The sequence below is a fragment of the Cyprinodon variegatus genome, unplaced genomic scaffold (assembly GCF_000732505.1).
Source record: "Cyprinodon variegatus isolate N-32 unplaced genomic scaffold, C_variegatus-1.0 Scaffold47, whole genome shotgun sequence".
Lineage (NCBI taxonomy): Eukaryota > Metazoa > Chordata > Actinopteri > Cyprinodontiformes > Cyprinodontidae > Cyprinodon > Cyprinodon variegatus.
The window spans coordinates 153,773-165,426 of NW_015150500.1; the positions used below are offsets into that span (position 1 = coordinate 153,773).

The 11,654-nt window shown below is 37.4% G+C and overlaps 1 protein-coding gene across 1 annotated transcript; it reads left to right on the forward strand.

The window, feature by feature from the left end:
- Window positions 1-3,140: 3,140 nt before the first annotated feature.
- LOC107082119 (leucine-rich repeat flightless-interacting protein 1-like) lies at window positions 3,141-8,739 on the forward strand. Its single transcript, XM_015370628.1, has 6 exons — window positions 3,141-3,368; window positions 3,589-3,663; window positions 5,149-5,187; window positions 5,387-5,548; window positions 5,633-5,716; window positions 8,190-8,739. Exons 1-6 carry the CDS (start codon window positions 3,270-3,272, stop codon window positions 8,664-8,666), a joined length of 936 nt encoding a protein of 311 aa, XP_015226114.1. The 5' UTR covers window positions 3,141-3,269; the 3' UTR covers window positions 8,667-8,739.
- Window positions 8,740-11,654: the final 2,915 nt, after the last annotated feature.

Here is an 11,654-nt window from a genome sequence, read left to right on the forward strand (position 1 = left end):
TGAAGTAAATATGAGTCCTTAAGGTAGGATCACAATTTTTATTTGCTAGATCAGAGCTTCTAGTGGCTCTTTGGGTTCCTCGGTATATTAAATGTTTCACTATTGTCCTTTCACCCACCCTGGCCTGCTGATAAAGTAAACTCTAGAACTGGTGATGTGCCTCTGACACTGATCATATCACATTCAAAAAACAGCTGTTACATACAGAAACAACTAGAAATGATTGTCCAACCATAGCTTTGGCTCTCATTTGTGCTGTTTTGTGTCACAGCAGTACCAGAAAATCCATAGTTGATGAGAGCCGAAAACTTGCTGAATCCACTCATGTCATCTTTGTTTTGTGGACACCAGACTGGCTACAGTAATGTCACTTAGATATTATAGTGACAATCTATTGTGTTTATTTCCTTATTTAACACATAAGGCAAATGTTTTCTATGCAAACATCTGTTTTTGTTTTTTTGTTTTGTAGGTAGAATGTATTGTTGGGACATTTAAATTGCATTCACCCAGGCCTATGATAATTTATTTTCAACTTTTCACATCCACGTTATCCTCCAGGATCTCCCCTTTAAGAGGTAGAAATCTCCAGCAGAAGCAGACTCAGTGTGTCAGAGCTGAGCAAACAGATTGTTCCACGATTGACCATTTGTCTATTTTATGGGGTTTAGGTCAAGCATTTTTACTGATGTGCAGAACAGTGCAACAGCTTGTCAGTGTCAATGTAACTAGTGTGAACAATTAAATCAAATAAAGTGGGTGATAGGATGAAATATCCTAAGACATTTGCAAGAGACCGCCACTCGGTAAAACAGAGAAAGACCGATCTTTGCCTTTGCAAATGTATTCAGGATTAAGCATTTGAAGGCTTCTACTCTCAGAGAGGCAAAAAGTGTTAAAGGAAGGTGTAAACACAATTTTATACCTCACAGAGGAAATTTTTTTTCTAGCCTAAACCAGTCTGTGATCAATATTCCTCCTTAGCTGGCCTTGGAGCAGAACTACAGTACATTGTGAAACCTTTCTGAATTCAACTACTTAGCACAATCAGTATGGAATGACTTAAAATATGCAAAAGGGCAGCATGCAGCTTCCCTTAAGACAAGATATGGATATTGCAAAACAACTGAAGCAAATCAGGATAGAAATAATCATACATGAAAATTTTCCACCACACATGGAAACCAGAATTTCCAGTTTTGACCTCATTAACCAGAGGACCTAATTCTGCATTATTGCTATTTCCTAAATGGCCTCTAGCAAATGACTACTGCTTGTGCCTTTTGTCTAACAATGGCTTTATTGTTGACATTGGTACATCCAAACCAGATTTGTGAAGTACTTAACTAAAGGGTGCAGCTCACTCAGAGCTACCATGGGCTTCTTGGCTTCTATGATTAATTATTTAATTAAATTCTTGAAGGTTCTCCTTACCTTGCCTATCAGCTGAGGTGAACAGCTAAATCTTTGTGGGGTGAGGTATTTTAGATTAGATCAGATTAAATTCAACTTTATTGTCATTAATTACACAGGTACTGGTACAAGGCAACACAATGCAGTTTAGGTCTAACCAGAAGTGCAATAGCAGCAAGTGCAGGATAAATAATGGTAATGGTTCCATAAATACAGGACATGGGTTCCTACTGAATAAGTATAGAGATGAATACCATTATAAGCTGAATCTTATAGATGGATATCATATATAGATGATGAGAGATGATGGTGCCCTGTGAGGTGTTCCCTCAGAAAGTAGATAACCTGAGCAGAACCACAGAACATAGATCGAAAACAACCAAGACAGGAAGTAGGCTACTGTAATTTGTTAGAAGCTGCTGAAACTTTTCCCTATTATTTTCCTGTGTTGCATAATTTGCAGTAATTTCTGCTTTTCAGTTTTTTCTCTCTTACACTTAGCCAAATCTGGCCTGACCTACTGTTCAGACGTGCCTCTGTACTCGAGGCGAAGATTGGATGGTTTTCTCCTGCTGCCAGGGATTTCATATTCTCCTTTCTTTGATCCACTTGGCCTCACCTTTCAGTACTAACTGTGTCTCTCTCAGTCACACCTGCTTTGCATCATTCAATGCAGGTCCAGCAGATTCTGCAACACTTTCTTCCCCATCGACATCAAACTGCTGAACGTTTGAGAAGCTCTATATCATGTCACAGTCTCTGCATCACACTGAAAACACCAAACCTAAACAGTACATATTTGCACCATATATATTAGTGATCTGAACTTTCATATTATATATTTTGCACCATGTTTTTTTTTCGATCACTGCTGCACTTTATGGAATGAAAATGTTCATTTACTGTCTGAAAAGCTATACTAAATTCAATTTCATTTTGTATATACTTTATGTATACAAAATGACAATAAAGTTGTCCAAGTCTATTTACTGAGCTCTTACTGAGTCTAACTGTGCTCTATTACAGACTGTATTATTGAATACTGACTCAGATCTTACCCTCTGTTATGTTTCTTTCTAGAGGAAGCCACTAACGGAGCTATTGCATTAACTTTTTACTTTTCTCAATTAAGAGACATCAGCCTTAAAAATGCATATGTTTGGAGGGTGTTCAGTGACAAATTGATAGAGTAATTAATGCAAAAGTAGGCCCCACCAAGCATTTAATGTCAATGGACATGAATAACTTTAACCATACTATTCTTTACCAAAACTTTTGGTTTTATTTTATTTCTTTTATAAACTTAATGTTTCTATAAAGTTTAGGTTTGGCTATTCTTTACTTTTAAGCTACAGTCATTGAAAACTAACAAGACGGCCTTACGTAAACATATCACCAGAATGATTGACAATTAGGAGGACCACTTATTTGGATGATCCACCTGGAAAAAGAACATCCTGCACCGCACTATACTATACTGACTATTTTTATTGGATGGATTAAACAAAAATAACTTATGGGGATTATTACAATTATTTACCATGTATATTTGAATTAACGGAATCAAACTCAGTACTTGACAAATTTGGTGAGTGATTTATTTCATAATGCAGAACTCGTGATATTCCAGGGTAAACTATAAAATATTTTAACAGCCATTCTTCTCAGCTGCTCCTAGTAAAAGTTAGCGGGCGTGGCTTTAAATACGGTTTGGACCCTACGGCTTCCCGTAGCTCACACCCTGGGCGTCGCTGCTGCCGCTACTGCTTAGGAACCAAACACTTCAACACAAACAGAGCCGGAGGGGTCTCTCACATCCAAAGGGAAAGTTAATATAAAGTGGTGAAAAGAAAAAAATGCATTCGGCCGCTCTGGACAGCAGCGGTTCCCCCAGGAAGCGGACGATTTCTCGGGGAATGAGCGAGGATGAGTCTCTGCGCAGCATAATAAAGGAGGTGAGGTAACAGATCACGGTGTTGTTGATAACTGTATACCTAAAGCGGCTGTTTTATAATCTGTAAACACGATCAGATGATGGATGTGTGCTTATTACACAGTTTATAACGAAAAAACGGCTAGATAAATAATACAGTAGCTGCCTCTGGCCTACACTTCCCCTTTCTTTGAGCTAATTTAGCCTGTGTTTTGGTTGTGATGCTAACTGTGTTTTCCCAGACCGAGAGCTCCTCCAGACGTCTGCCCCGCAGCGACAGCAGGACAGGGACCCTGAGGAAGAGGACTGACAGCCAGGTAGGAGATCAACAAGCTGGCCTCCACCCAGCACTCACCATCTCTATCATTGCAACACAAGGATTAAGCCTGAACAAGAGGATGTTTTTAGGAGTCTGTCTGTCTGTCTGTCTGTCAGAAACACATGCTTTAAAGATAAGCTGTAAAAAACAAAACAAAAAACAAAACAAAACAAAAAAAATATACATATATATACATACACATGTGTGTATATACATATGTTTGTATATATGTATATGTGTGTATGTATGTATATATAGTATGTGTATGTATATAATCATATAAAACTTTACAGTTTTATATGACTGATGTTTTAAATACAAATTCATAATGAATAATAGTAATAATAATTTACCTTTATCGATCTCATATTGGAGAAACGTACCTCTGCATTTAACCCGCCACCTTGGGGAGCGGTGGGCTGCCATGGGGAGCAGCTTGAGGTTAAGGGTCTTGCTCAGAGACCCAGCCTGGTAGCCTGATAAACCAGACTAAATGTGAGATTAAATGTGTAATTTAGTCTGGTCCCGATGAATGAGACATCGGAAATTGTTGATGAGAACAAGCAGTTGTTTTTCAAACCATGTCTGTGCCTATTGGCCAACGCTCTGACCAATGAGCGCAACTGACTGTAAGCTTGACAGAAAGTTGGTGGGGGAGTGCAAACAAACAGCCTGTCGGTAAAACGGTGAATACGTCCTTCTTAAAAATGAATGAAGCCTCTTCCTGCTCAGGTTTCAACGAAAACCCCAAGTCTTATCCTTTCAAAACTGATTTCAAATCTGAGTCAAACGAGAACTGATCAATAGTTGTTACCATCTTCCTTGTTGTGATTTCTCCAGTGTCGCACAGTTTTGTCGTCCCCTCCTTAAAACCCCACCTGCTTTGCATCCAAAAATTCAAAACACATCTCTGCGTTGTGATTGGCCCGCCAGTTCTAGGGCCTGGGGCATTGATCGAGGCTAGACCAACTCAAGGTCAAAATAATTTTGGCCGCTGGTGGGTGGGGCTACTTTACTAGGCTACCAGAGTGGCAGTCTGTGGGAGTGGCGCTTGAACTCAGAACTTTAGGTTTCCAAGCTCTATGCCCTAACCACTAGGCTGCTGCTCCCCCATTTATTTGTAATGAGATAGAATCACATTGCTTATTTCTAGATCTGAGGATCTTAGAGCTAAAAATGGCCCTTTGGTGCACTTCATTTATGAAATAAAACCCTTTGCTCTGTTTTTCTTTCTTTCGATCTATTGTTGGGTGCCCCCAGTAAAATAAACAAACATTAAAAAACACTATTTAAAGCCCTAAAGCCAAGATTCATCAAAAAAAGAAGAGCAGGTTGATGTCTCGAGGATTTTAAGTGGTATTATAACACTGTAGATTTTAGTCCAGAGTTGGTAGGATGGACCTATACATGTATGCGATTGCCTTTTGAATTTTTGTTTAAATGCTCTGCAAACTTGTTGATATTTTATGTTTGTCCTCTTCAGCAATCCGACCAGGACCTCTTCATGGGACTACCAGAAATGGTAACTCTTGTTCTTTTCTCTGTTAAAACATGAAAGTCACTTAAACAGCTGCTGATAGTTGAGTTAAAAGTCCTGGAGTAATTCATAAAAGTATTTCTGAACATATGGATCAGCAAACGACCTCCCACATATTGTCGCCTCCTCTTGTCGAGCACTGATTCAACCACACGCTCATTACCGATTAATGTGTGTGGTATAGTTGGAGCTGCAGGCCAGCTATGACGAGGCGGTGCAGGAGCTGCGTGGGCTGGAGGTGGAGCGAGAGGCTCTGTTGTTCCAGGTGGATGTCCTGCAGGATACTTTGGAGGGCGTAGAGGAGCTGCTGGCCGAAGCCCAGAGGGAAGCTGGGCAGGCAAATTTGGTAAGCTGAAATGTTTGAATCCTAACTGTATGGAAACAGGCCCAGCTCCCTATTGTTAAGCTGGTATGTCTTTTATATTTGCAGGAACTGGAGCAGGAAAGAGCAGAGAAGAGGAAACTGGAGAGCCTGGTGTCCTCTCTGATGAAGGAGGTGGAGAGATTAAGAGAGGTAAAGCAGGAAATAAAAATATAACTGGGTGTAATACAAGCAAAGGGTTACATTTACTTATAAAGGGTAATATTATGCCTGGTTTTTAAAACTTCTGTTTTTTGGCTCTTAGAATCATTTCGTAGAATATTTTCCCTGGCCATGATGGAAATCTGTTGAAAGACGTCTGAATAGAGTCCAATTGGTGATCGCCGTAGAAACAGATGTTGCTTGCTCTCTACTCAGTTTCATCATGGTTTCCATCTTGGACACTCATGACATGCATGAATAATGAGCCATAATATTTTCACAAGAGTTTAAAGAGGAATTTAAGACTGCCAACACTATGCCTGCTGCTATTACTTGCTGGAAACTGGAGCCACCATGTATAATGTTTTTATTTAATAAAAGGCTTAAACGATTAAGTAACATGATGTAAAACTAGGCTTGGTTTCCATTTGCTTTTCCTGGCTCTTGCTGTAAAGTACAATTCAAAGCCCTCCTGGTTAGGTAGTTGATGCAGATAGACCCCTCTGAAAACAAGAGATTAAAAGGGAAAATAGTGGAATATATAGAGAAAGCATTATTCTTTTATTGCCAGCCACATTTATTTTAATCTGATCAAAATAGTTCATTTTACCCAAAGGCAAAATGGTTAGCATGAAACCTGGTGAAATACAGCAAGCATATCCCATTTCAACCAATGACAACTCATCGTTTTTTTTGTTGTTTTTTTTTCAAATGTTGGTATTTCACATGCATGCTACCACTCTAACATGTTGCTTGAGCAGCTGGAAAGAAAACAGGCCCACAGCATCACCGATCCTCCACCGTACAGCTGGCATTAGAGCGGGGGTTATGGCCTATTAAGCATACACCCTCTCTGAATTTTGATCTACTGTGGTTCTTTGGGAGAGATGGTTCCAAAACATTGTCTGACCCAAACTGTTAGCATGGGAAATGTATAACTCTTGTCCAGCCTGGTGGGCAATGGTTAGAAGAAAGTGACCTGCATGATGCCAAGGGAAACAGAAAGAAATGTTCTTTTAACTATATACGATGTCCTGATTCGATCTAAAGAAAGTTACAGTTAAAGGTATAGGGGAGCATGTTCTTTTTCCAGGTGGTTTATCTAAATAAGTGGTCCTCCTAACTGTCAATCATTCTGGTGACATGTTTACAAGGGATGCACCGATCCGCTTTTTTCACCTCTGATACGATGCTGATATTTGAAGTTTAATGTTGGCCGATAACGATCCGATACCAAAAACAGCACTGACTTATTACCTAAAAAAATGGTTTTATTGTGTAAAAAAAAAAAAAAAACTGGGATAATTCGTCTGTGCATATGATTTGATTTGAAAAAAGAAAATAGGAAACAACCCAAATATAAAAGTTATGACTCTTAAACCAAAAGTTCTCTGACTTGATCAACATTTTAAAAAAGTGTCATTATCAAGTATCATCTCTGTGATTTTTTGCCTCTATACTGTTACATGGAAAATTTAACTTATTTCCAAAAAAGTTAGCTGCTTCCGGCTGCTTCCTTTTTGTTTGCCGAGTCCGATAATCTCAGCTAGTTCCTTGTTATGAAACTTCTGGAGGTGTTTCAATAAGTTGGTGGTGTTATAGTTCGAAGATTTAACATCGCCTCATGGAACATTTCTCCCACAAATATTGCACGTAGCCATTGGGCTAGTAGACTGAGAGAGCCTGAAAAACCTCCACAACGCAGATCCTTTTGCCTCGCTCCATCATAATTAATATGACGGTAGAGCATAGCCTAGAGTTCGAATGATTAGATCCGCCCCTATATTGAATCAATTGTCACAGATACCGATCTATTTTTTTCCCTTATATCTGGACCGATACCGATACAAATATCGCATCAGTGCATCCCCAATGTTTACGTGCTCGTCCCCATTTTCACTAACGTTGGTGAGTCTGACAGTGGAAAAAATTGCAAATTTTCTTTTGCAAAGTAAGCTTCTATGAGCGATCCAAACAACAACTTTGAAACAGAGCATGAACGAGGAGAAATGGGTTCATGCATGCTCTTGCAGGCGTTTAATAGGCATTCCCTCTCGGGAGCGGATACTGGGTTGTGCATGTGCGTTTTTTTTTTTTTTTAAGTGGGCAGGTCTTTTCAAAAATTCGTGGAAATCCTCCACTAGCTAGTGATTTTAAAATGCTTCGGTTTGATTATCATTAGCATCATCATAATTTTAAAGAACTTCTCAGGATTTCTTGCCATTCCCATTCAGTTTTATTTAACATGGTATGTTTTATATTAAATGTCCTGTGTGATGAAAGATCATTTATCTGAGATCTTCTTTACACATTTAAAATTTGACAGAGATGAAGATTTAAGGAAAAATCTTAAGTATATATATATATATATATATATATATATATATATATATATATATATATATATATATATATATATATATATAAACTGCTCACTAGTAAGACTTTTTTACTTTCTTTACAGGGAGAAAGCAATCAGCCGACTGCTGCGTTGAACTTGACAGATGAGGAGAAAGGCGAAACAGATGCTGTTCTGTGCGAACCTTGTATCACCAAACTTGACAACGCTGGGCTTGTTGCTGCGGAGGAAGCGGGACCAGATAAAGGTTTAGGAGAAGCAGGAAGTGTCATCACAAAGACGGGACGAGTGGTCAGCCAGAATCTGGGCCTGCCGCCTTCTCTAGCTCTACACGACATCATCTCCACCGATGGCGTTCTTCAGAGGCCCTATGAAGGGCACACGGAGGACGGGCGGGATCCGTCTCCTGACAGGAACGACTCAGACAAAAGCGCCTATGAGGACGCATCCGCTGAGACCCCAGAGCAGGACCGGACCTTTCCAGGCGATGGAGACCTGCCTGAGGATTCAGAGGAGAACGGGAAACATCCAGCTGACGGCAGCCAGAAAGAGATCAACCCTGATCTCTGTGTTTTGTCTTAAATTCAGCTGCTTTTAAAAGGGAAACTTTTTTTTTGTTTACATTTGGTTTGATTTTCACTTTTATTAGTATATAAAACATCAATCTGAGCTGCAGTTATTTGATTGATAAATCAAAAACATTCATCAGCGGCGTTTTACACTGAATGTTTACTGTTTTCAGCTGCCCTTTAAGCATAATAATTGCCAACCGTTCCCTGCCTTCCAGAAAAGATAAGAAATTTCTTTATTACACCTGAAGTCATAAAATGTAGTGACATTATTCAGGCTTTATGACTTAAAATTGCTAAGGATACGTTTTTAAGGTGGTATTTATAATTTTTATCAATCAGATCACTACAAAAAAGCTCAGGTTTTCTATCCTGAAAATCACAGACTACTTTATTTTAGTTGCCAAGCATTATGTTGACTTCTGCCTTTTACTTTTCTTTTTCTTTTTTTTTTAAGAATAGGGAAAACTGTTGGTTCATATGTCAGAACCTGATAGGATGTTATCAGGATTTGATCTGTATCCAAAACATGGTGAATTCAGGAGGAATGCAGACATGGAGCGTTGTGTTTCATTTCAAAATATTAAAGCAAGTTCATGTCACATGTTGAGAAAGTTTAGAAATGTAACTCTATGGAATATTATCCATGAAGATTTTTTAATTATCTTTGAAGATTGAAATACATTCCTCAGTTTTCAGATACTTTTATACAATCCTTTTGATATGCTTTACTCTGAAAGTTTATTAAGAACATGGTTGCATTTGCACTTTTCTTTTTTAGGAACAAAGTTTTGTCAGATTATAAACACAAGCAAACAAACACGTCAAGTGTGAAATAATCTTGTTTCAACAGGCTGAATACACTCTGCCTCCACAGAGACCATGTGTGTTTGCACTTTCTTTGTGGAACCTGCTGAAATGTCTCTTTAGACGTCTTTTATTGCTGTAAACATGTTTTATGCTGTCACATTACTTAAGCCAGCTGTAAACTGGTGCACAAACATACATTACATATTCATTGTTTTACAAGCTGCAAATGAAATTATTCTGGTCATGAAATCTACTTAATGCACAGATTTTTACTTTTGTCATTCACTGGTTAATGTTTCATGTTTTTCTTGCTAGAAAATACAAATATTGAAACTTTCAAAGAAATCATGCCAGATTATGCTAGGTTATCTTTGAAAAATGCTTATTATTTAATCACAACTGATTGGATATCTATAGTGCATTTTAGTTGCATCAAATCAGAAATAATCTGGCTGTATCACAGAAATTGTTAAACAGACAATTGCTTTTTATCGTCAAAAAGATTTTATCTGCCATCCAATTGAAATGTGTCCTTCAGATGTTGCCAGCACTTGTTTAAAACAATTTTACAAATGCTGATCACACATAATGCAAAAAAAAAAAACAAATGCCCTAAAGCCCTTATTGTATCTTAAAGCCTTTTGTTGGTCTTAATATTTTCTATCATGTTGCTGGTTTTTAAATGTTTTGTTGTAAAAAAAAAAAGGATTTATATGACAATAAATTGACGTTGACATGCATTTTGTCTTCATTTATTCAACTTTGAGACATAAGGAATGCTTTCACATGCAGCTCTGAAGATTGGCGCTGAGGAATTAACTAAGTTTAATTTGCTGTGTTTGTGATTTTTTTAGAAGATGAGACCAAGATGACATCATAGCAAATATTCTAATAGCAATCTTGTGCAGATTATTGAGTAATGCAAAATGAGGAAGAAGAAGTTTGCAAAAAGAAAAATATTCCCAGGAAAACAATGAAAGAGACATTAAAGAACCTTCCAGTTTAACATGTTTCAGTTTTTATCCTACTGGTTCAAAATAAGAATCATCAAAGCCTCCTTACTTTTGGTTCCATTTTTAAAGTAAATATTGGTGACTGGGTTCAGCAGGATATTATACATTCCCCTATTTTAAGGATTTAATGGTGATAAAGTTATTTCCATTTACAGAATTGTTCATGTTATTAGCATCCCTGTTCAATTATACAACAATTTTGAAGAAATGAAACCATTATTTTAGCACATATTTCTGTTTATAACAAAATAATCAATGCTATGATTGCTTTTGCCTCAGCAGTTAATACTTTATGGGGAAAAGTGGAACAAAAGTAATAGAAAAATAGTGAGTTTTTATGAATTTATTCAGAAATATAAGGTGCTTTTAATAAGAAATAAACATATAGATAAATAAGAGATAATATCCCCTCCCATGAGAAAAGCTCAGATGCACCTTTACATAATGAAGACACCCTTTAATTGCCTGTGTTTTTAAAGCATAATTAACATGAATGTTTAACATGCATTTTTTATAAAGTGAAACATCAATGATTGTAGATAAGCAATAAAAAAATGAAAAAAAAAAACCTTAATGTAAAATAGAATTTCAATGTAATGTCTGATGAGGATTAATTTATATCGGTGTGTAATTGTTTTATAATTTAAGATTTGAGTTAAGCACATAGATATTTAGTTTAGTGTTCTCCATACATTCACACTGAACATATGAAGAGCCATCTGAGATCCTCAGAAAGAAGATTTTTGTAGCTTATAAGTCTGATGTTCTGAAAGATGACTCAGCTGAATTCAAAACCAGGAATTTCATCACATAGAAAACAGTCTTAAATTGCTAATCTGCTTAGATCTAGTCATCCAGGTACGTAAGAGAGAAATGAATTAGTTACGTTAAAGGATCCTGCTAGTGTTTTAAAAGCACATGTCTGTACAGTCAGAAAGATTTATAAAGGTTAACGACAGAAGAGAATAGAGGGAAACATAAGGCCCGACCAAAGTCTGACTGAATACAAAAACAGCAATGTTCTACAACAGATGAGTCTAAAATATAATTTTATTGAACACCATAAAAGGGGATGTGGTTAAGATAAAAACGTCAAGCATTCCAGGAAAAAAATCATCCTACTAACTGAAGCATGGAAGTAGAAGTGTCATGCTTTGCTAGAGGAGGGCATGTCTAGC